This window comes from Meleagris gallopavo, chromosome Z (assembly GCF_905368555.1).
Source record: "Meleagris gallopavo chromosome Z, MGAL_WU_HG_1.1, whole genome shotgun sequence".
In the NCBI taxonomy this organism is placed as follows: domain Eukaryota; kingdom Metazoa; phylum Chordata; class Aves; order Galliformes; family Phasianidae; genus Meleagris; species Meleagris gallopavo.
Window position 1 is genome coordinate 18882703 of NC_139435.1, and position 27375 is coordinate 18910077.

The following is a 27375-nucleotide window of genomic DNA, read 5'->3' on the forward strand; positions in this document are numbered from 1 at the left end:
ATCACCTGTAATTGGCTTTAGTAGAGGTGATACAACGACTGTGCTCACAGAACTGTAGAAAGATTGGGTGATGAAAATGTTCAGAATTGCTATGCTTCTACTTTGATTCTCTCTCCTGGGTATGCATTAACTGCTCAGATGCCAAGCAACATTCTGCACACAACCACAGGAGGTGGCTTTTTGCTGCTAGTCTCTGTGCTTTCTTTTGACTGTTCTCCATCAGGCCAAGACAAAATGGATGGAATTTTCCTAAAGCTGAGATTCACCTATAGTTGCCAGCTGGATCATGTTTTGGAAGTGATTCTCATCTTTGTGTGCCTGTGACAGTCCAGTTTATTTCTTGTTTCTATTTTTACATTGCTGTAATGGATAATTGGACAGATTTCCAAGATATCTTTAATATTGAACATAATAACATAATAATAATATAAATAATAATATAAAAAGACAATATCCAAAGTGGAAAAAATAAAAATAAAAATCCTTGTATGGAAAATTCTGTGTCTCTAACTGGATAAGGTTTCTTTATTTCTTTTGCTATCTCTAAGTTGACATTACTATGACATTATGAAAAAGTACACATTAAGACTTTATTTTGTTAAGGACTTCTTTTTACATTACACTTCTAATACTGAACCAAGAATGTGTGGCCTTGGGTTTGACTGACTGCCCAAATAAATATATTAATAACTTAACTATTTTACTAGTGAATTGCTCAAAAAGAGACAACTGTTGAACAGTAAAAATCTCTTTAAAAAAAACTTTAAATTAACAATTGCAATACAGAAAGTAAAGCTGATCTTAGTAAGTTCCCTGACTTCCCCTAACTCACTGTAATTTTGACCAATTATAATTAGAAGCAACCTTTTTCTTTTTGAGCTTTCCCTGCAGCATGAGCCATTGCAACTGTGGACCTCGACACCAGTAATAATCCAGGCAGATATGCAAGCAACATGTGAATTAAGACGTTAGTCAAGGAAAAATCATCAGGAGAAATGATTTAAAGAGATCACTTAGCAAATGAGTAGATTCTATACTAACAATCAAATCAAGTACAAAAAAGACAGTCTCTCTCACTATCTCTAACATACAATAGCACTAAATTATATGAATACAAAAACAGAGAAGTGCCTAGACATATTATCAAATCTATTATGAGTGTAATAATAATTGAAAATTAAAATAATATTTTATCATAAAAATCCTACATAATCAGCTCCTTCTACAAGCCAATGACTCATTTTCCTGTAGTGTTCTGGATACAATGCAATTAAGTATTCAAAAACAACTGCAGGATGCCAACTTGCCTGAACAGGGAACTTCTGATTGAGCTAAAATACAAAAAGAAGAAGTATAGAAGGTGCAACTAGAACCAAACTTCCAAGAAGGGAAATGGCTTTCTGAGAATACAATTAGTATCCAGTTCAGCTGGAGATGAATTTGGTAACAGAGATGAAGGGCAGTAAAAAAGAACATGAAATGCAAAAACAGAAAACAAAAGAAAATGTAGGCCTGCTGCTGAGTGGAGCAAACAATCAAGAAGTGAATGACATGGAATAGTATTATGTGCTCAAACTCTTCTTTGCCTTACTTTTACTGGTCTGTTGTCTGGTTTCTCAGGTCATCATCTCTAGAATAGATGTTTGAGGAAATAGAGAGTACTACACAATGTAGGAAAAGATTTAAGTCCTCCTTAGGTAAACAGGTCACGTTCCTGGGACCATGTGGGAGGCACCGAATCTTGATGAGGAACCTGATCTTTGTCCTTGTGAGGCCATGTTCTGTTTATCATCTTTGAAAAAATGGTTATCAGTGGAGGTCCCCAGTTATCTGAGAAGGTCTAATGATAAGACCATCTCTAAAAGAGAGAAGAGGACCCAGGGAACTACAGTCTTAGCTCAGTCCTGAGAAAAATGTTGTGCCATTTCCAAGCATTTAAAGGACAAGGAGAGACTGACAACAGTCAGCATAAATTTACATAGGGAAAATCATGTGTAATAGATCTGATTTCCTTTCATGACAAAATTCCTGGTTCTGTAACAGGCAGGAGCAGCAGATAAGTTTTTGACAAACTTTTACTGAACACTTGTAGCCAAGCTGGAAAATACAGACTTGATGAATGAGACCACAAGGCAGACAAACTTCTCAGACCATCAGATTTAAATGACATTGGGCAGTTGTTCCAAATATAAATAGTGGCTAGGTAAGAACAGATATCTCTAGAAGTCAGTACTGGAGCCATGACTGATTAATTAGCAATGTGATTTGTACAGTAAGATGTCATGCACCTTCAACAAGTTTGCAGAAGACACCAGAATAGTATGAGGACTTGTTATTCTGGAGGGCTGCTATTCACAGGACACTGGCAAGCCAGAAGAATGGTATGAGAGGAACCATGCAAAGTTCAGCAAAGGCAAAAAATAGTCTCAGCTCAGACTATTATCTGCTGTAAACTTACTCTTTTAAAAGTTAATCTCCTAGTTTATGTGATAATTATATAAATTCGCAGTCAAAGATTATATACGTGTTAGATTTTTTTTACTGAATCATAGTATATCCTAAGTTGGAAGGATCAAGTTCAATGCCTGACTTTACATGGGACAACCTAAAAGTTAAACTTGAGCATGTTGCTCAAGTGATCCTTGAACACCAACAGATCTGAGGCCTGCTCCAGTTCCTAACCATCCGCTCTCTGAAGAACTTCAATGTAATATCCAATCTGAACTTGTTGATGTAACCTTGAGGCATCCTTATTTATTTATTTATTCTGGTGAGGTCCATTTGCAGCATTGTGGCAGATAGCATAGAGTCTAAATAAATAAGGATAAAGGTTCCTGAATTTCTGCTTGTCATGGCATAGGGATAGGTGCCTGGAATTGGAGCATTAACACTTAAACTCCCAGTACACTACATGATGTTTTGATGTGGAATACTGAGAACCAAAAAAAAAAAACATAAAACCATGACACTGCTCAAAACTTTGTTATCTGTTTTCCCTGTAGTCTTGGCCAGTTGCACCATCTCTTTGCGTACAAGTTCTCCTATACAATAAAGATAGCATTACTTGCTCACTAACTGATCTCTCAAAATAAAATGAGCATTAGGTCATGCTTAAAATGGTTTTAAAATAAAGTGCAATAAAACTGTTAAGAATTATCACGGTGTTGTTCATTATTCTTAACTGGAAGGTGAGCCAGATAATAAACAGCACAGACCTATAAGAAGTTGCCTAAGTAGAGTTACAGCGTGACAGCCCAGAGATTATCATTCTGAGTTCAAAAAGAAAATAAAATGGCAATTTTTTGTTATTATTATTTTAATGCTATGCAAACCATAGCTCTCACTTATTTTCACTACATACAGTACCCTACTGAGTTAAAAATAAATAATTCCAAAGAGCAGCTTTTCCCCAGCTTGCATTTTTATTGCATGTTACTCTGATAAGGTCCAATCTCTGCTTTTATCATCAAACTCAAACACTCAGTTCCTTTAAAAAACAACCAAGCTGTTTTGTGTTGGTTTTTTTTTTTTCTTTTTAAAGAATACTTGATTAGGTGAATAACTGCAAAATTATGGCTCAGTAGTCCCACCCATTTCAGTGGTTTAGCCTTTTTCTTAAAAAAACAAAACAAAACAAAACAAAACAAAACAAAACAAAACCAGAAGATAAAATGTAATCTTTGAGTTATTGCTTTGATGGGATAAAGACAATGCAAGCAAATGAAAGGCTTTAAGATACATTTTGTTTGAAATTAGAACCATTAGTCTGCATGGCTACAGTATCAAACTTACATTGATGATGCTAATAACATTTTTTGTAGTATTTCTTCTCAAAACTAGATATTAAAAGTTTAATTTTTTATTCACACTCTGCAATAATTACAAAAAAAATTACAAGTCCATCTCTAAAAGACAGGAAGAAAAAATCCGTAGTTTTTATTACATTTTTTTCTGATTTTTAAATGTAGAGAACTTTAATTTCTTCTTTCATGGATTAGAAAACAGAGATTTTAAGCATTGCAGTGTCTGTCTAATCCATGAATCTGTCCCTACAATGAACAACTAATATATTAGAAGAGAAAGAGCTCTGCAAAAAAATACTTCAGAAATTAACCATTGTGTAAGTCATTCTTGTAGCTCTCAAGAGTTCCATAGGCATACTAATATACTTTCAGGTGTATATAAGCAATATGAAAGTAATTTAAAACAAACCCGATGTAATAGTAATCTCTCATAAATTGCGCTTTAGCGAAGAACAGGTAGATCACAGAAGCATAGAAGCATGTAGGATGAAAAAGATACTTAAGATTATCAAGTGTGACCATCCACCCAACAATACGAAGTCCACCACTAAACTGTATCACAAAGCATGATAGACACAGGTCTCCAATGTCACCAGAGATGGCAACCCTACCACTTAATTATCCAGCCAGTTGCAAGCCTAACCAGCCTTTCCCATCATGATATAGACCCTAGACTTCTCCTCGAGCAAACTGAGGCCAATTAGTCACATCCTATCCCTTGTAACCTGAGAAAAGAGGCTAACGCTTACCTTTCTAAAGTATTCCTAACTACTTCTTTTCTCCAAAATAACTTCTGGTGTTCAGATAGGCCATAAGTGACGTTTCGAAGTACACTGTATAATCTTTTATCTCCTGAGTTTAAATTCAACCAATGTCGTATTGGTTGATATTTCCCATCATACTATGATAGTTGTATGTCTTAAGAGGACAGAAGAATTACAACATTGACTTTGAAGTCCAACTTTAAAATATTTCATTACTTCAGCTGTAATTTGTACTTCAAAGGCAGTGGGATATGTGTATGTGCCCTTGCATTTCAGAGTCTAACAGAAGCAGATTCAGATAGGAATATCTCTATCCTATCCTATCTTTTTTCTATCCATCTCTCCTTTTGAGTACATAAAACAAAGAGAGAGTTTCCATCAGAAAGGTGACCGAAGAATCTGTCATTAAATTTCATGAAGCTTGGCAAATGGTGATGACAAAATTCACATTGTAACTGGTCAGCAATACGGCTTCATGACCAAAGAACGATCTGTCATGTAGAGCAAGAATCAAGAGTGGCAGACTGCCCGGAATCAAGAGTGAAAGGCAGATTCCACAAAAGAGCGTAGTCTCTCTTCACAAGAAATGCCATAGCACTGTCTTATTGCAATGCAGTCTGAGTGCCCAGAGACTTCTAGGTTCTGGGGGATGAACCCAAAACCACATGATTCCTATGCCCACATGACTGATGCTAGGGTAAGTGCATGTAAGGAATCAGCTCATGCTGCACTCTTGCAGCCTACTTCTCTCTGTATTTATTCTTAAGCAAAAGTGTGTTTATTTCACTTCAAAGGGTACGATAAAAGTCCCTCAACACCAAATCAATACCATTATTAAATACTGATTTGACCAACTGGCCTTCCAAATCACATCTAAGTATCTGAAAAAATAAATAAAATTTATCATATCACGTTTACTCAAGCAAATATTTATGTAAGGATACTACTGAATCAAGTCTGGAGCTGAGACTACTGGGCAAAACAAATATAGAGGAAAGCAAACTCTTTGAAATGTTTATTATAAAGGAAGTACAACCACATTCCTTAAATTTTCTCAAAAGTATGAGTTTTAGATAACAGTCCTCCACCATTTTAATACTATCTGCTTTGGCAAAAGCAAAATTCTTCTGCTATGAATCTCTTCTTGTATGTGTATTCATTCTTAAACAACATTGTATCTGTTACCTTTATAAAAAATACTTGTAAAATTAATTGTGGTTATCTGAGGAATACTGGCAAAATTTAAAGTTTGTAATCATATGCATAAGCAAAATACTGCTATTCTATTTTTGCAATAGGATATCACATATAAAGTTATGTATGTAAGCTATGCTACTTTAAAAGAAAAAAAAAAAAAGGAGAAGAACTGATATATCAAAAGCAATTGCCCGCCTGTTTTAAAACTTCTCAGTGCAAGGTCTGGCAACTGTTATATTTCACAAATTTAACTCTTGCTACCAGCAGCAGACTTATCAATTTATAAACAGTTGTTTTTGTTGCTCCTATTGGTAGTATTATATGTGAAACTTCAGCACAATACATGAATCCTTCATCTTAATGATGATCTTTGTTATCCTGTCAGTTAAACCTGGATGAAAAAATCAGAATGAAGCTCAACAGCAACCTAAGTGTAGAAAAAAAAAATAGAAGGGTGAGAGGGATGACAACTAGGGTGTAGCCTCTCATTAGAATAAAAGTAAGCATTTACAAGTGTGAAAGATTAGAAAAATATTTCTGAATATTTACTATCTAGTTTTTCATTTATTCTGCTTTGTTTCTTAACTGAGCAACTTCAGTTAAATCTGTGTAGTTCATCCCTATATAAAGCTAATGGAAAAACAGAAATAATCCTGAAGCTTCATGAAGGTTAAAAAGAAATTAAAAAGAGTCTGAGAGTGTGTATGTGTGTTTAGGAACAGAATACACGTTGTATTCTTAAAACCAAATCTACGGTGACTGTTTTGAGTTCCGTGCATTCCAGGTACTTAAGTTGAAGTACAAGACAATTTATAGTGCCATCTAAGGGATTTTTTTAGTGTCTTTCTCCAAAAATACTTATTTGTAATTTAGGTTGTCTTTAGTGATTACATCCTTCTTAAAATCAGCTCCAATAACTCAACTGCTCTTCCACCTCCTCAAACTTGTCGAAAATAGAGAATAGATTTGTATACATTCATGCCTCGATAAGAAGATGGATTTTTCTTGCTGTTGGGTTTGCATTACGATCACGTAAATGAGAAACGCATAGCTGCTTGAGAGCTAACCATTGAAAAATGGCATTAAACATCTGGAGAAATTCAATTTATTGAATAATATTCTTCCTGTAGCAAAATAATTGCTCTTTATCTAAGAAAGAATCATAAGAGCTACCGATTTTATATTACCAAGAAGCATCAAAATTATAATTGCTTTTGTTGTTGTGTTCAGTTTTGCTTTGTTTATTTGTTTAAACAGCCTCGCAGCTTCATTTAACAATCTGTAAATCTGCTATTTCTCAGCTATTCCCTGAAATAAAGTTTTCTATAGATAAATCTTTCTTTGTCCAATTTCAAAACAAATTCTATCAACCATAGAAATGAAAGCCTTAGGCAGAATACAAAGTTATATATAATGTCTCTAATGTCCACAACAGAGTCTTAGATGCAGAGAAGCCTCAACAAGGACATCAATCTCTGAGTATAGTAGATAGTTATTCATAATAACCAGACATTTTGAGTTTCTTATTTATATGAATATCATCTAACTGTCTTGCTGTTGCATATTTGAACGCAGCCTGAAAAACAACCGTAATCTCCAAAAGCCAAAAATCACTTAGAATTGTTCATAGGACAGAATTATTTACTTTTCACTCTGCTACCTGACTTATCTATCATACAGTGATTTGTTTTGGTCAGTGTTTTGAGGTAACAAATTCTCTCCAAAACACAAAGTATCTCTTAGACATAACATGGTTTACACAGTGTGTACAATTTAATTTTCAAAGCCGAATTTCCTGAAATTCAGAAAGGCCAGCAATGTGAACTGTCACAATTGTCCCTTCACTTATTTTTCTTTCAGATTTCAGCCCAATCTTGTCTCCAGCCTCTATAGACAGAAAAAAAAATTGACAAAAAAAATCAAGACACCAATCTATCTTTAAACCCTTACCAAGTGGCATAGCATTCCTCACAGATGTAGTGAATGTTTCACCAAGCATCCTTTCAAATCTAGTCTCGCATGTTCCAGAAATTAATACACATGGGAATGAGATCTAGGAGGCAGTGTTACGTATAAAGATAGATCTTTTTTTCTTTTTGCCATAGCACCCTAATGAGTATTTACAGTTTTTACTCACATAGTACAACTCTTACGCTCTTTACACAGCTATAGGTTCCTAAATTGTGCATTTCAGTTCTCTGTGTGTCCATCCTTCCTTTTCTTTATGCTTCCTTATGTTACCAAGTGGCTGCATTGCCTTCACAATTAAGAGCATAGTACTGCATTCCAGACAACTCACATTTTGGAAAACAACACAATAAAATAGCATGAAAAATAATGAAGAACAAAAAAGGTTACATTAGAAAACATGCTTGATGTAAAAACTCATGAATGTAATATGAATAAGCCATAATAGTCGTTACAAACAAATATGCAGAACAATTGATATTATAAATATCCTAAACATTCAGAAGGAGGCACAATCTTCTCATGATTCCTTGCAAGTGATTTTGGAGCTGTGCAAAATATTTTCTGAATACAGAAAATCTTCTGCCTCTGTTATAATATTCCAAAGGGGTTATTCTAGCCTCTGTAATACAGATTATTTTTTTTTTACTTTGAAACCATTAATCAAGTTCAGATAAAATATTTCCCAGTACTTGTATTTGGACATGACCAAAAGGTTTACAAACTGAGTTATTAATTTTCATCCACAAATTCATATATGAACATTTTACTCTCATTTTTCACCAACTCTGCTAAACTCTACAAAATGACTTCCATATATTTATTAAGGGGATTTAGAAAATAAATAAAGTTCTGTCCTAGAAGGAGGATCTGCTGCCCTGCAGCTATGATGGAAAATTACAAATCAAAAAGAACTTGCTGGATCTTACCTACTGGACTCTGCAGATGTAATGGCAATCAGAGGAGGAATCCTCAGTGGAAGAGTTGTGGGCCGTGGGATGGTCTCACTGTCATTCTTTTTATCCCAGTCAGCTTGTTCTAGCTGCCTGAAAGCCAAAGGGGGAAGCTGGATGTTACGGGATGATAATCTGCGCACAAGATAGGGCTCCATTGCTTGGAAAGACTCTTCCTCCTCACTACGGTGATGGAGTACTTCTTCTGAAATCTACAGTCAGCCAAAAAGAACAACAACAAAAAAACCCACATCACATATGAGAACAACTATAACGTCAATTTAATTACCCCTATAATTCCTTTCCATAAACTTGTTATAAATACTAGTTATACATTACTGTCATTATTCAGGAAATGCAAAAAGTGAAAAAATGCAGTAAAAAGTTTATAGAGTTGAAGTAATCTACTGCTTTAAAAGCAATGAGAAAGCTATTTTAAGAGAAGATAAAGACACCGCAATACTATGTATTGGGAACAAATGTCTACATTGGATGAACTTCTATCTTGCAATGTGCTTGCTTCCATGAAAATTGTTTATCTTTTGGAAGAAGTGAGAACCCAAATAGCAATAATAAAATAAAAGTAGCTAGAGACTGCAGCTATACACCTCTACATTGAAAACAAGAGAAAACTCACCTTAAATTTCTATTAAACGGTATTTAAAAGATTACTGCAGCTTTTCCAGCTCACATCTTTCTTTCTGACACACAATAGTATCATGTTAATATGATCTGATTAGTAGTTAAAACAACCACTGTAGTGCTGGGAAATAATGAATAAGTGAATCTTCTGAAAGTGTGGCTATTACAAAATAGTAAGGTTAAACATAGGTTAAAAAAAGGTTTAAACTTTTTAAAATAATAATGTAAAATATTGTTAATATTTTATTGTTAATATCATGGAATAATGATGCTTAATGTAGGAAATAAGTCTTCAACCTACTTAAAAGGGAGGAAATTTCATCATAATATTTTCACAATTCTAAAAAGCATCACAGTTTTAAAAGAAAATTTGCAAATAATTATTTTTTTGAGAGCACTAATATCCTCAAAGGCCTGTTGTAATAATTAGAGGAAATTTATTTTTCTCTCCATATCTCACTCAGTTTCTCACCACCTCTTGATAAATTTTGCAGCACAGATACTACTGTCTGCAACTACAGCTTTGATGATATTCCTGTGACTAAACTCAACTTATAAGTAAATCTAAAGATTTTCTATACCATCTATACTAAGAATGAGCAATAGAATTACAACAACATGCTATTCCATCTAGGTCGGGTATCAATAGCTTCTAAGTCCCAGTACATTGGTACACAGAGAATTTGCCTCTGCCAACTAACATTCAAACGTATGGCATAGTTGATATGGTGTACTATGATAGATTGCTCACATTACAATCACACGTCCATTTGCAGCACAGACATGGCCTTCATTTTCAGCTGTCTCATGAGGACTGATGCATACCTTCAAGGAAAGTTTGCAGGGCAACATATCTACTCTGTGCACACAGGGAAATATGTTAATGAGTCCCCTTTCATGATGAGTAATATTAATAACCTCTATTTATACTCAGAGCTTGAGCAGTTGCTGTGAGCAAACTATTTCTGATTAAATTTTTAATCACAAAATCTAAATTTATAATTTAGCTATTTTTCTTAATCTAGTTGTAATGTAGTTTAAGAAAACAAAGATTATAAAATTGTACACATTATCACATGTACACTGAAGCAAATCCACTATAAAATTAATCACTGTAAAAAAGCCTACAAGAATTAATGTGTTATAGTCATCCAGGGAAAAGTTTAACTTCAGGCTTGTATTTTCAGTGTGTACTGAAATATTCAAGACAGTTGAATGAATTAAAAAATAATAATGAAATTAATTATAGCTCTGCAAGAAACAAAAATGCTGATATCAGAGCTAAAATTAGTCTATTGCAGGAGGCTATTTGATCCACTTCATCACCAACAAACCATTGATTTTGAGGCAGCTTTGAAAACCATTAAAATCCTTGAACTGCAGCTACAAATGATCAGAATCAACTGCTGAACCAAGAAAGTGGACTCACTGAAAATCTTATTAGAATCATGCAAAAACTAGAGAGGTAGTGATGAGGTATGGCATAAAGGAAACTGTCAGGACAAGGGACAAATTTCAAACCAAATATTAAAACCAATATTTTAAGAAATCAAACAAATAGTTACCTAACATATATTTCAACTAGTTGGCATGGGAAATTAAATTAATTTATGGAAAAATACATCACTTATTAAGATGCAAATACTCAGATATCTAAATTAGGAAATATTGATCAAACTCATTTTACTTGGCAAAACAAAAGAAAAATATGCATTACTGATTTTGACTTATTTGTGAATAGAGTTGTAAAGTGCATTATGTTTACTCACTCCACTGGAGAATCTTCTCCAGTTCTCTACCACATTCCTAGTAGGGAAGATTCTCCTGATGTTCTACCTGAACCTTCCAAACAGGGGCCCTTGATCCTTGTACAGTATGCCACAGTGGAGCTCAAACTTGTCGTCTTTCACAGCTACTCTTCAAGTATCTGTAGGCTGCTATTAGATGGCCATTCCTCTCCTTCACATCAGACTGAACAACTCAGCTCCCTCATGCACTGCTCATTGATTGTGAGCTCTAGGCTCTCACCATCCTTGTAGCCCTCTTCTGGGTTCCTAGCATTCCCCTTGATCTACTTGCTACAGTCAAACTGGCATGTAGTTTGCTTTATTTATGACAATTGGCTGACAACCATCCTGCTATGAATTGAAGCCCTCAAGTCCTTTTCAGCAAGGTTATGACCCAACCAATGCTGCCCTACACACACCCTTATTTTTCCTCACTGCTTTTATTTAGTTGTCTATCATCACAACAACTGAGAGCTTCACAGGCCTGAATTTACTCCAGTGTCTGTAGTCAAGAATCAGTGAAACAATGAGCTGAACTGAAAAACAACCTCTCATTTTCTATGAAAAATTTGGGAAATACCAGTTTTGGAACATTTCACATCAGCTTGCTCTTCGCATCACAGTGATGTGATCACGATTCAGAAAATAATAAAAACAGTAACCGGACAAAAGTGTTACATAGTTTTTTATTAGTATAACCAAGAATATAAGCAAATTTTCTCTAAGGTGAGAGTCTACTATCTTAATATTCAGACCACAATTTCACTGTAACTCTTCCAAAGTTTTTCCTTAACCTCTTTCAAGTATTGTAAAAAAATGGGGAGACTATAGTAGCCATTGCTACACTTTTCGTATTAATGCCTACAAGCAGCATTCACTTACAAGGGGAGTGAATCAGAAATCAGTTTAAGAGAATAAGAGAATGCATGATCGTTCTGTACTCAACCCTGGTGAGGCCTCACCTCAAGTACTATGTTCAGTTTTGGGCCCTGCTCTACAAGACATGGAGGCCATGGAGTGTGTCCAGAGAAGGGCAACGAAGTTGTGAGGGGCCTGGAGCACAAGTCTTATGGGAGTGGCTGAGGGAGCTGGGATTGTTCAGTCTGTAGGAGGATCAAGGGCGACCCCTATCACTCTCTATATCTACCTGAAGGGAGATTGTGGTGGGGTGGGTGTCAGTCTCTTCTTCTATGTAACTAACAACAGGACTAGAGGAATTGTCCTCAAGTTGCACCAGGGGAGACTCAGGTTGGACACTAGAGAATACTTCTTCAAGAGAGTGGTCAAGCATTGAAATGGGCTGCCCAGCGTGGTGGTGGAGTCACCAATTCTGAAGGTGTTCAAGAAACATATCCCAGTACTGAGGAACATGATTTAGTGGGAGATATTGGTGACAGGCAGACAGCTGGATTAAATGATCTTAGAGGTCTTTTCCAACCTTGGTGATTCCATGATTCTATGATCCTATCTTATAGTATTTCATAGTGCATAAGGACATGGTGCATAAAGACACCAATAAAGCTGATATAGGTAATTCTGAGACTGCCTAATTTTTTGCTTCTTGGCTTTCTTCCTCAGTGTTTTTCATGACAGTTTTAGAAAGTAATATTTAATATTATTTCTGAAAAACATAGCACGTTTTCTTCCTAGGGAGTGACAAACTCTTAATTCCTCAGATAAGCTGAACATTTAGATTGACCATGATAAGCAATGACATGCAAGAAAAAAAAACCTCAGTAGAAACAGTATTTGTTAGCTAATCTATTATTTAGATCTGTAGCCAATATGAAACACACTTTTCCAGTGGCTCCACCAAATATTTGGTATGTAGGAAAATAGCAGCTTTACATAGTAGAAATACCCATCCAAAATGTTGCAGATAACATAGTAGTATCATCTTTGTGAGAAAGTATACATGCTGTGTTCTGTTCCTCCTGCTCTCCCCAGAGAAGGCACGGAAGTTCAGAAACACCTTGCTGAAGTAGTGTATCTGATAATGTCTACAATAATAAAAAAGATTAAAAGCTCTGGGGTGCTTCAGCACCACGTACTTACCACAATAAATCTTTTTTTTTTTTTTTTTGACATGTTGCTTTACTGACCTAAATTCAGTTTTTTCCTCTACTTCCTCAAAACCCACTTCCACTATGAACATTTCTCTTCCTCACTCACTTTTGCTCTTATCTTTCCAAATCTTTTGCTCTGGTCTAGTTCTTGAATTCAATCAGATAACTTTATTTTTTCAACGTCAGTAAAAGGTCTCCCTGAGTCCAGGAGGATGGGGTAAGGAGACAGAAAAATGCACAATTGATTTCTGTTATTAGTTTTGTCATCTGTGCTGGGTCAGGCTGGAACAGAATTAATTTCCTTCATAGCAACACATATGGTGCTATGTTTGAGAATTGTGACCAAAATAGTGTTGATAACACACTGAGGTTTTAGCTGTTGCTGGCTGAACAGTGCTTAGACAACATCAGGCCCTCCTCTGTTTCTCATGCTGTGCCCCCAGGGAGGATGCACAAGAAGCTGAAAAGTGACACAGCTAGGGTAGCTGTACAGAACCAACCTCATGTGTTTGCATAGTGTATGCATCATGCCCAGCAGTAAAATCTCTGAGTAAGGAGAAGGATGAGGGCAGCACCCAGGATTGTGGCACTTGTCTTTCCACAACACTACAATGCATGCTGAAGTCCTTCTTTCCAGCACAAAACAAGATTGAAGAACATCCTTTTATTTATTTACTTATTTTCTGATGTTCCTCATGCAAAATTTCGTAAGAGTGGCAACAGATGCATCTGAGGTCTGAAGAATGAAAGAGTAAAGCTACGTCACCAGCAAGTTTGTCATCATATTTTAATCAATGAAAATACTTGTTAACAGATGAAGGATCTTAGGTTAGAACTGTGAAAATAATTATCCTAAGAAAGACAACTGACGTTATCCAAACCTGAAACTAAAGATTTCCTTCCCTTTAATTCGCAAATTAAAACAATATTCTATTGAGAAATTGTTGGGAAATCATAGCAGTTAATGCTGCCATTAGAACAAAACACCGAGAATGCCAACTGAGCTTTGGGAAGGCAGGTATCTGACATGCTGCATAATATAGTCCAATACCATAACTGCTAATAAAAACAAACAGCAAGGAGTTCTGCTGCTAACATTTCTGACCTCTGAGAGTGTACACAAGAGAAAGGATTACTTATAAGGGGTTTGATAATGAAATCCATCAAACAGAACATTTTTTGCTTTCTCTTTTTATGTTAGAGGTCTGAGAGACTCTCCATTTATCCCTGCCCTGTAACCAATTAATTGAATTCTAGGACATGACATCCTTTTAGATACCAATTAACCTACTTCAGCTCTTCTGGTATAGAGCAGACTTCAGGCTGGGTCATTCAGAGTATCTGCTTCCTTATTCCACTTCTTCCTTAAAGTCTCTCTGCTAATAATGATGAATCATTTGCTGGCTAAGTTACAGCTCATGAGATGATTTGCTAGCATTCTAATTAGCAGGTATTTCTTAGTTCTTATCAGTAATTGCTCATTAGTAGGCATGGATTTCTGTGCAACACAAAATGATTGCAATCTAAAGAACAAAAGTCAGTCCCATATCATAAGCTTGCAGGAAAAATAAAAACAGCTTGAGAGAAGGCAAAAAATAAACAACCCTCACATGGAAATATGGATTATTTCGTTGCTGCCATTTCACTGCAGACCTCTTAACAAACTTAACAGGATTATCTATTTGTCATCTACCTTACCTTTTTCTGAAATGCTCATTTTGACAAGTATCAAAGTGTGCATTTCTAACAAAATAGTTTTATAGAGCCAGTTCTTTAACCATACCTAAGCAGCCCACCCTGACACGCCCTCCCATCCTTTCCCATCTGCTGCTCAGTTTTGTGATATGGATCAAATGACTAATAACATCTTAAAGGTAATCTATTCTCTTCCAAGATCAAGTAAGGAGATTCATTAAAAACAAAGAAACAAAGCAACAAACAAAAAACACAACGAAACACTGCAGTCACACTTCAAACAACTTTGACGTGCCAACACTGGGCTCTAACGAAGAATACTAGTTGGTACAACTTCATAACCTCATTGGGTGGACATGCATTACCATGTCACAATATACATCATGCCCACACAACAGAAGAGTTGTTCCAGAAAATAGATTTAAAAAATAGGTAAAGATAATCACCTTTGTTTGTTTGTTTGCAGCCCAGAGGCACAATAAGTGTCAAAGAGCCCAGGTCCACAATGAAAACTCATTTTAGAGGTTTGACACATGAGGGAAATAACTTCTACTAATGAATAATGCCGTTGTTTTTAGTCCATCCACAGAAAAGTTCTGTGGTTGGCTTCAGTCAGGAAACAGTCACCTTTAACAAATTCTACCTACTTTTGTAGAAAATCATTATCTTATTTGAATCATTTTAATGCGAACTTCCCAAATTAATTTGATTTATATTTTTACTTGGAATAATAATTATTATTTTATATGTTAATAGAAGCTGACAGGGTAATATTTATAGTAAATTAATGTATTCAGCTACTCTATCCAACCAGATAGTGGGTGAGTGCCTGTCTATTTTACATGCCAGCAATAAATTGACATGTCAAAGTGAAATAGACATAGAGTTGAGAGTACTAATATCTGGATTTTCTTCTCTGATTTACTACACAACTCTTTCACTATCACCATGCCTTAGCTATTACACCTGCAGAAGTAATATAATAAACACATTAATCAGTTAGACAGGAATTGAGATCCACTAGCACTGTTTATTAGCTTTTTTAGATCTAAATTAAACACACTTTCATTTTTTCAGACAACTCTCTACGTTACATTCTCACATACTCTCCACTTATTCCTCGACAATAACCATTTTAATACTTTGAAAATATAACCCAATGAAACTGTATTAAACCAGTAAAATGTTCTTGCTCCTGGTTACTTAATTTTTATTAAGGAATAAATGAGCCTATATTATTAACACACCATTTCAAGATTGCATTTCAGGATGACTAGATTCATTGCTATTCATTGTTTGCATTACAGAAAAAAAGAATACATTGATGATTCATATCCTTAACCTCATAGCTAAATACAATGAAATTCTATACAATCACGTGATTTGTTCTTTCCTTCATCTATGACGCAAATATTTTCAGGGAAAAACACCTCTAAAACACGTTCAGAATAAATCTTTTGCTGTATTTTTCTTTAATTAGTTTGAAATAGTTACAGAGCTTAAAATGTGCTCATGTATCTCAGCTAAGAAATATTAACGTACATAAGAAAATGAACAATTCTTACTGACAGTATGGTTAATTAGATGCAGGTGGCAGAATTGCTAATGGTACAAAAAATACTCGTGTTTATTTCTGTTCTATATTTAGATGGACAAGAATGATTTATTCAAAGCAAATGAAGAGGAAATATTTTCCAGGCCTATAGAATTGACTACTTTTTTAAGTAGAAAGCTTTACGTCAGTAGATCAAATTATTTTCAAGGGAGAAAACAAAACAAAACAAAACAAAAAAACTAAACGACTGAAAAGTTGGCAGATTCCATTAGCCCTTCGAACATCAACAAATCTTGGAAAGCAAGGGAGTCCTAAAGAACTGAAAGATTAATTCTTATAAGAGAACAATTACTCAAATTCTAACATAACAGTAAGCCTATCAGCAGCACAAAAGAAAAAAAAAATCACATTTATATAAAATAATAAAAAATTAACATAAATATATAAAAATAAGCCAGTGAAATTGACTTTATAGGAAACAGATCTCTTTTTTTTTTTTTTAAGTGGCATTATACTTCTGTATGCAATAGAGTTTTGTAGACACAAAATGATTATAAAAATAATGTAGTATGAAAATGACTGCCTCTAAGGCAGATGGCCTGAGAACAGAGTGTGGAGCTTCACTCTTAGGTAGCCATGTCCCAGAGGTACAAAATCCAGGGTTTTAGCCCCAGGATAGTGCATTTACAACACTCTCAGGCCAGGTATTGATTTATTATAGGCTTTTCTAGTTTAGCATTATTTCAGCCAGAAATTTTCCTGCAAGTTCCCTTTTTTTTTTTTTTACCTTAGATGAGTATTTGTACAAGGTTTCTGAAAGCATGCAGAGGATGTGTGAGTTAGTGAGATGCCTAGCAAAGAAAAATAAAAAAAGAGAAACATTCGCAAAGTGAAAACCAAGAACCAAAAACACACATTAAAAAAACCAAGAACACACCTTAAACCTAGATTCAGTCTCGCAATATCTTCAGTAAATATTAGATAGTAATATTTTTCAGGCTCAGGTATTCTGAAGTTTGCAAAATCAAATCAATTTTAGCTGAATACTGAGGATGTGTCATTGAACATTATCATCAGGGAAAATCTGATTATTCTCCAGTAAATCTCAGACTCAAGACCCAAGATTGTCTTGTGCTCTTTTTTTTTTTTTCTTTTATCTTCATAGATATGGAACTATCAAAAGATGTATATATTGTGCTTGCACATTGCTCTCCCAGCATTTAAAGACATTTTAGTGTGCTTACAAGGAGTTAGTTTTCCAACTACGGTAAACTGTAAGAGTCTTCCTTCCCAGCTGTCAGAAGATAATGGTTTTTGCAGTCCAGAAAGTCAATCATATGCTGGACTGTATTAAAGAAGCATTACTAGCATTCTTTGTTTCCATGACTCTGCTGATGGAATTCCTAATTTCAGTTAAGAAAGAAGGTAAGCACACAGTATTATTGCTGCCATCATAGAACCATAGAATGACTTAATGATCATCTAGTTTTCATTTAATCTTTGCAAAGGTTTTTTGTCACTATACAAGATATCAACACATTCTGCAAAAGTCTAGCTGAGGAAAAATATGGATTAAAAAAAATAAATTTTCATTTCAGTAAGATACTTCCACGTTTATCAGTCACAACCAACATAAACTTAGAAATTAGCTACCAGGAAAAAAAAAAAAAGCATGTCACGTAGAACAGCCATAGACTCTCCTCTGGAAGTCAGTTTTATCGGAATCTATTTTATGATTTACATGAGAAGAGATTTTTTGACTTGAAGAAAATAATTGTACTGCTTCACCTTTTACACAAATAATATCTAATAATATCTAAGCTACCACTAGTCAAACTACTAGTCAAAACATGGCCTTTTTTAAACTATTGAGATGCTTCAGGTTACTCACAGACTGTTTTCTGGATTAACCTGAAACTTTATTCTCTGAGTGTAGCTGAATAATAAAATAATGTTCATAACTTCTAAGGAAAAAATGCATTTTAGAGAGATCAGAGAATAATGAAAAAAAAATCGTATCATTTAAAAGAAAAATCAGTCAAACAATATTGAAAAAACAGATGGCTAGTATTGCACCAGTAGGAAGAAAAAATGGACCATGCAAATTCATTTTAATACTACAATTAGCCTGCTTTCCACAAAATGCTTGGGAAAACTGCAGTAGAAATAGGTCAGGAGTAAAAGCAACGCACTCCTCATTTTCACAGCTTCTGTCTTCTTTCAATCAACAACATTTTCTTAAGTAGAGGTTGCCTTCAGTTTGTTCCGTACAGTAGTTGTCAGTAGAAATTCATGGTTAATTCCATGAAATCATCCACTTTTTTTGAACGTTTCTACATCATTTCCTTTTGCACTCTGTAATTTTTAATTCTACATTTATATCTTGTGTCAAAAAAACACTACCTTTTGCTTTACACCACCTGCCTGGTAATTACTTTGCCATTTATGCCTTTCCGAGCTATCCTTAACCATTTGAATTTTTAAAAATTGCTGATCATTGAGCTGGTTTCTACAGAAAAATTTCGATGTAATGCTCAAGTTCCCTATTCTTAGCAGAAATCTGTCCCTAAAAAGGCCTTATTAAGAACGAATAATATGTTATACTTCCTACCTATATTTGTCAGTACTACCTTTGAAATATCCTAACATCAATTTAGTACAATAATTAACTTTTTGTAGTTTATGCAGGTTTTTTTTTTTTTTTTTTTTGGTAGCCTTTACTTTTCAGTATGCTGCCTTGCAAACAGATACATATGAAGCATTCACTTAAAACATGAGGAAGGAAAGAGCATCATAACCTTGTAGAACATTCATGTGGAGAGGAGAGTAAAGATTTGACATTTTTTAACCAAAAATGTAGTTCTGCATCCAGTATAATCATCAGTAAAAGATTATTCAGATCTTGTACTTTTGTACGAAATGTTTAACTCTTTATAAATCGTTTTCTTGTCTAATCCTAGCAGTAACTTAAAATATCAACACACATTGTGGGACCTTGAACACACAAGCACTGTGTTTACATTAATGAAGAGTTACAGTACAGGACATGCTATGCTACAGAGCAAAATAACCAGATGTAACCAGATCCAAATGTGTAAGCAAAGGAATGGGAAATCAGGATAGTTTGTCTACAAAATGCTGTAAACAGATACAGCAAGTACAGTAAAACTCAATAGAGATGGTGATTCAGCAACTGTTTCTGCTGTAGTAATTTCTACCACAAAATAAACAAATAATTAAACAAACAATCAAATAAATAAATAAATAAATAAAAATTAAAGCTAGAATTCCATAAGGAGGAACAAGATATGCTGCTCATTTATTATAATCAATTTTCTAAGAGAGGCAGGAAACTTTATTTTATTAACTTGTCTCCATAGGAGGTCCTAAAGACAGACGGCTTTGTAGTTCTGATACACCGGGTTTGGCATTAAAAACACAATTGTTTCTTCATATTAGGATGCAATATTGGAGTTATTTTTCCAGAATATTTTTAAATATGAATCAAACAGTGATATTGTGAGAGCTTCACTGGATGTTAGCATGGTGGACAAATACAGCCACATATATCTACAGTGGCAGGAGAAAGAACATTGCATTGTCACAGGAAAACTGCACCATTAATCACTGTCGGACAAGACTGGGTGGAATGAGTGGACCAGCATACTCATCTGCAGGCACTGTTAAATCCAATCTGTGCCATGGTACACTGCAGTTATTAGAGGCCAAAATGGAAGAGAAAGAAAGAAAAAGAAGCAAGTATGATACATTAGGTTTACACAGCTCTTTATTAAGCCAGTTTGACTAGTGCTGGGTAATCCCTCCCTTTTAGTGTCTCTTCAGTGTCTTTGAATCTTGCCTAATCACTGAGGCTTGGGAAAGGCATGGGATGGAAAAGAAAAGGGATTTCTCCAAAGAGAGTTATCCTGTGAGGAAATTATTAGGCTACAAATATGTAAGAATCCCATGAATCTTCCACTGCAAAAGAGATGCTGTTTTATGTGTATTACACTAAGTGACTCAGCTCAATAATGTTCCAAATAATACTGCTGCTCTGACATATTAAGATAATAAAATTCATCATCATTTTAGGTCATAATATTTTAATATTTTTCATTAGACTGGAAAAATGCTTCTACATCTATTAGCATTCACTAGTAGAGGCACTGTGTTTTTCAAAGATCACTTATGGTTATTTTCTGAATCATTTTTTGGGGTTGCATAAAAATTCAAACATCTCTGTTTCTTATGCACAGATGTGCATGTCACACTTCTTTTTTATTTTTATTTGTACTTCGTGTCTGAAGTCCCCTCAACCTAAAATGAATCAGTGTACACCTTTTAGAATTTTACAATATTTCTCCTTATTGCAAATCTCTTTCTTCACATTATTCATTATGCTGATATACTGAACTCCAAAGCAATGTAACAGACAACTCATCCTCAGATATCAGTCATTTTCGTCCATTCACTTTTCGAATTTTGAGGTTCTTTATTTGAAATTCACGTTTAACCTTCCATTTTAATTTGTAATTTACATTATTTCTCATTGACTTATTTTTTCAGTTTCCACGATTAAACTACCAGTACTTTATCAGAGTCTTTGGTTAAATTGTGAGTTATTACCTGAAATCACTAATGTAAAGAGCTATTATTTATTTATAAAAAACGAATATTTTTGATGAGTGCTGGTGTCACTCACATTGACATTCAAAACTGAAAAATGCAAAATCCAGCCTGAGCTTTATAACTAGAGTGGTCTGCCCAAGGTGTTCCTTCCCAGGGAATTCAATATCAGTGCAGATTTGTCCTTAGAGGATCATCTTACAGTGGAATGAGCCTATCTAACACACTAAACATCAACATCTGTACATAAGAAGACAGTCAACCACTAACATATCCAGATTTTACTCGGGAAGATATAGAAACCCTGTTGCTAGTCAGTCATAATATTGCAAACCATAGCTAACTCTGACCATTTATTCACTTAAAAAGAGCTCAGTAAAAAGAATCACTATTGTTTTTTTTCTACTTTTTGTTGCTTTGTTTTTGTTTGCTTCATTTCTGTTATTTTCTACTATTTTTCTTGAAAACAAATAAACAAAACAAACAAACAAAAAAAAAACCCAACTCATATTCTAGGAAATTTTATGCAGAAATTACTTCCATTACAATAAATTTAAAAAATCAGTGAAAGATTGCTGTTATTAAAAAGCAAAAGGAATTATTTTTGAACTTGAAAGATCAAACAGAATTTCTTACATACAGACATACGTCTAAAACTTGCAAATTTTGTTGTGTTCATGCACAGCTATATTATGATAAATATATGATAGCACTTTGTACTTTAAAAAAAAGTTTATAATTAAAAAAAAGCAGTTTATACTTTAAAAAAAAAAGCTCAGATCAGCAAAATCCTTCTACATTTTTTGTGCTTTTCTACACTATACTTTTGAAAACTAATGTTCATTCCCATGTTATATCTTGCAGAGGCAGTTCTCTGAGTCTTTTTAGCAAAACATCTTAAAAATATTATTTTATTACCATCTCTAATGATGATGCACTTTGCTAAACCATAGCTGTAGTAAAAAGCAGTTGTATTTTGAGTACAGTGGTAAAACAAATTAATTTTTCTTGTTTCCATATCTCCATTTGATAAACCCGTATATCTGTAATTTGTATCCAGCATTTGTAATAGAGTGTGTTGCTCAAAGAGCACCAACAGTATATATTTTATCCAGACTCCAGTCCATTCCTGGCTGCCACCTTGCCCAGACTCTTATTTAGGAATGGTGTTAGGTGTCCTGGTAGTAGCAGCACCATGTTCTGACTGACAGTTTTTCTCAGTTCTCAATCTTGTCCCTCCTTTATAAAATGGATAAAAATAAGGAGAAAAAAATCTTGTTCTGCTGTATTTCCTACTGATGGATGGGATGTATGATATTTTTGAAGCCTCTTCCCTTTAAAACTTCTGTTGCCCTTAGAAGGCAAAAACTGTATTTGCTATATTTTACAATATCTATATAGAGTATATAGATATGTTATATAATAGAAAAACCTATGCACACAGCACTTCCGAATAATTTCTTTTTAAAGTAAAAATTCATCATTTTAGATGCTTTAGCAAGTTTGTTATTTTCACTTTTTGTTTAAACATGATGAATTTCCACATTTAAATTTTCTTGAGAAAAACAAGGCAAGTTGTATTTACTGATATTTAAGTCAAAACAATTATTTTCTATAAATGGAAGATTCAAACAAATGCTCATTGTCCCATTCTGAGTAAGAATCTATAGCTAAGCTGTTCTTTTACATGAAACTTCTCTTCATTCTTTAGTATATAAATTTAATTCTTTGTTTTATTCTTTAGCGTATAAATTTGTTTTTAGTGCATAAATTTTATGCAACCCAAAGTCCTCAGTTTCACTCTGCTATCCCTTTAATCTCTTTCTGCTATTCCTTTGCACTGGTTGAACTGTGTGTAGCTTTATCACTTATGATGTATTCGACAACACCAACAGCAACAAATTTTTAAAGGAAAAACCTTTAGAACCATATTAGTTATTCCTCCAACTGTTGCTGCTGACTGTCTTTAATAACTAGTGTAACTGACAGGAGAAAAAGCTTTGAAGGTTTAAATGTACTAGAAATAGAGTAGTTACCTTCTTTAAACTTTCAATGGAACCTAAATCCCATAGCTTTCTCATGGTTTTGTCTTCATAGTAGCAGCAAGAACCATTTTAGTTGAAACAAAATTTTAATTGCAAGAGCAAGTATGTGTTCAAACAACGGTTAGGTATTTTGTTTAGGTTCATCTCAGGCTTAAATGTGAGAGGCTTACTTAATTGAAGCATTAACTGAAAAGCATGGAGACATCATCATATAATTTTCTCATTGCATAGCTTTAAGAGATTGACAGCCATTGCTCATATATTTGAAAACTCCTACATTGGTGATTCTCAAGTCTATAATTCATACATATTCACATACACAGGAAAACTGGAAAACAAAACCAAAAGATAACACATTGCAAGTGTGAATAAAAAAAAATCTATGCTACATTCCCCAAAGAAATAACTTGGTGAAATTCCCATATTAGTGAAGATGTATAATTAATTTTGTAGTTAGATTTACATTTAGATTTATATCCAAGCAGCAAAAAATGTATCAGAAGCAGGAAGGACTCTTACAATATCCAGATCAGTGGAAATTTAATACCTATAGTAATCTCACCTGATCTTAATACAAAAATTACATAAACTCAAAGACATGTAGCTCTGTACCCTTTCCAATTTTTCCTCTAACCTGTATCCTCAGGATGAATTGCTCTAACCCCAGATATTATTCCAGGTTATAAAAGGCTGTGAAGTTCATAGTATCTTAGTAAATGCAACAATTAATTGCACATTCTGTTTATGCAGTATGAAAAACAGTATTCCTATTTACTTTTGCATATACAATGTCAATTTTATCTTGTGCCTCCCAGTCTCCTTTTTCTATCTCTAGAACAGACCAACCTTGTTGAAAGATCTTTGTAGAAAGCTGGTTTTTTTAATGATGTTCCTTCTAATTTTAGTACTTAATAAAGCAATTAATATCAAGCTAACATTTTTTTTCCTCACACTGCCTGTGTTCATTATCTTTTCATAATACAGCCCCAGCTGTTTAATATCTTTTAGAAGATGAGGCAATCAGTATTTCATACGACATCTCATGGTCAAAATCCCAGAAAATTGCTCCATTCTGAACTACCAACTTACTTAGGGGTATCTTAATTTTTTTTAAGTAGGACTGTGTAACCAGAAGAAATTCCAGCCCATGATAAATTCTACATTTCTAATTCAAAGTTTAAATTGAAAAAGGTTTTAGAGAGCTAGTAATTTCCATGGAACACTTCTTATTTTATTCCATCTTCATAGAAATCATAAAAAAATGTTAGAATCTTAGGTTAGCTTGCTTCGTTACCTTCCCACTGTCCTGGAGAGTCTGCAAGTGTGCCAAAATTCCAGCAGATGATGTGACACGTCCTCTGCATGACTCTACTGCACCCTTGCTTTTGGCAAAATATTTGACTAAAAATTTTTTACCCAGTTTCACTGAGCAATCAATTCTTTGTGTGGATCACAATAAAAAGAGGGAAAACTGTTTTTTTATTTTCAGCAATGCCCTAATACCTTTTCTTGGACGATTATGCTATTACTTAGAGCCCTCTAAGCTAAACACTTCAGTAACTTTAAATTACTGAAGGAAAATATACAGTAAGCATCACCTCAGATGAATTAAAATGCCTTGGGAAAATACTAGATACTTCTAGCTAAGGAGTCTCCAGTTGTGAAGATATGCTTAGAGGAATTTGTAACTCTACATGAAATCCCTTAACATTAACTGCATTGCTTAATTACATACTCCAACATTAACGGCATTTTATAGAATAAATCTGTCAGCCTACTGATTTATCGTGAGTTTTCTCTCAAAGCTGGCAAATACTATAAATTCATGCAGAAATTCATCCCTTACTAAAATAATAAGAAACCGGACCAGACATAACAGCCTTGGTGTGCACTGAAGTTTGGAAGATTACATCATCCTCTGTTTCAACACACCTCAGAGAAGACTGTAGTATCAGCAATTGTAAAACTGCAAGAAGTTAAAATCTGTGTTTTCAAGTTGAAGTTTAGAAGTTGGGATGGATACACAATATTTAACAAACAATATCCATCTCTCAATTCTCTACATGGTATGTTTTACTTCCAGACATGCACAGAATACTCTGCATATGGGAATGAGATTCCCATACATTCTCTGAAAGAATATTCAGTCAATGTATTACTTGTTACATTTGTAACCAAAAAAGAGCAAACTTGAATTTGCAGAGATAAAACTAACCACAATGAAAGTGCTTTGTTTGATGAATATACAGAACATATTTTTTATTTTCTAGGTTCCTCTGACTCTATTACAGACCATGCAATTTTGTTCAAACTAAGTGTTTACTTTTACCATTCAGATTCATTGCTTTATATATATGTTGTCTCCTCTTAGTTTTTGCTAAGGTCTTTACAGCACGGAAAATGAAGCCAAATCCTCCTCAGATTTTGCCTGCTTAGTACCCATATGGCTTTCAATGCGTCAAAACAAGTATTGGAATTTTGTGTTACAGCGTAGGGACACATTACAAATGACATTCTTTTTTTCTGCTGCTGTATTTTTTACACTGAAATCTTTTCCATTCATGCATAGGATAGTGAGATTCTCATATATTTCCAGCCGTCCAAAGAATGACCAATAGGTACAAGCAAGTGCTGAATCACTTAAGCCAAGATAGAAATGATGAAAAATTTAAAAAGAATGAATTCAATGGTTGTGTGAACAAGCCATGACTAGCTCTTGTTTTTTAAAGATCTACATTCCACATACTGGTGTGATAATTCTTAAAATAATTTATCAACCACGAAGAAATCATTAGTATTTGATCAAAACCATAGTCTTGTGTCTGACCTCGTGTCCCTTGGGGAAACAGTTCAATCCAAACTGTCTGTGCAGTTTTAGGACATTGTTAAGACACAAGTGTAATGAATTATTAAAAGTAAGGCTTCAGACAGGCTTCAGACAGATGCAGTAGGCTAAGGACATGCTTTCAGTATTTTCAACATATATCTTAGCAAAAGGACTGTATATGTCTTAAGACTGGAATAGTCAAAATATGTTTATTAAGAAACCGCTGACACTTCAGTAATTTCCATCAACAATCATTAAAGCTAACTGCAACCATTTTTTTTTTTTAACTTTGTCCTCTTCTATATCCTTTCCCTCTTCCTGAATTTTAACTACTAATTTTTGTGACTCTGCCCTTTCATCCTAAAGCCTTAACATTGGCAGTAAGAGTGCACAAGGAAATTACATGCAAAAATTAAACCTCCTGTTTTCATTTTATTGACTCCAAATGCTTATGTTTCTTCTTTCATGGCTCTCATTAAATCTGAACTTGTGGAATTTTTGTTGCCACTTTTGTAGTGTATGTTTCATCAAAATGTTCTTCTCAAGATCAGTCATAAATTGGTACTGAACCTCAGCTTGTTATTAAGATCTGTTAGAGCAGGGGTAGTTATAGATTCATTATATTTTGTTTTAGTAAGTCCAGCACAACTGCTCTTAGATGTAGTAAAAAAAGAACTTACTATTTCAATTAATTTATTAATTTATTAAATAGTTTAAAATGTGTTAAATTTTAAACTCAGAATAGAACTACATTTACTCAAACATTACCCAAAACAAAACAAACAACAACAATAAAAAAACATATAGGGAACGAAAAACACCACTCACTTTGCATAGAATTATAAACGTAAGGGCCAAGATTACTACTCTAACACGAGCAATGGCAGAAGTTAAAATATATCACACAGCAGGATTTATATTTAGATAACTTAATAATCTATCAAAAACAAGAGTAGGAAAAATCTGTTTTCATGTAAATGTAAGCAAAGAAACCTGCTTAGCGTTTCCAGGAACTGGTAATGAAGTACCTAGTGTCTCACCTCAGAGAAAAAGAAATCTTGTAAAACTTGCTTGTCAAGTCACTTATGAAAGATCAGTTTACCAGTAAGGCATGCATGCAGTGCTGCTGGTTAAGAACTACCTGCTTTCTTCATCCTAACAAGAGCCTTCCCTTCCAGTTCAAAAGCAGAAGGCCCATTGATCTTCCTGACAGCCAAGCAAAGTCAGGCTCGAAAGCCACAAGATGAGTACAAACAGTACCCATCCCCACCCCCTCACAAGTTTATGCAAAGCTATTGGCTCAAATTTCTATCATGCTCTGAGTCACACAATAAAAAGAAACTGCAGAAATTTGCCACAAAGCACTAAAAAGATGCTAAAGCAGAGAGATCACCCATCTACATTTCCACAGGTACTGATTTTCAGATGCTAGTGGGAAAACAAAGTA

The 27375-nt window shown here is 34.3% G+C and overlaps 1 protein-coding gene across 2 annotated transcripts in view; it reads right to left on the minus strand.

Annotated features, from left to right (window-relative positions):
• PDE4D (phosphodiesterase 4D) overlaps positions 1-27375 on the minus strand; it is a 594225-nt gene that overhangs the window by 413792 nt on the left and 153058 nt on the right. For both annotated transcript variants that reach the window (XM_085213713.1, XM_085213712.1), the window contains exon 3: positions 8662-8897. In XM_085213713.1, coding sequence (XP_085069839.1) covers positions 8662-8897 — 236 coding nt within the window. The remainder of the gene's footprint in view (positions 1-8661; positions 8898-27375) is intronic.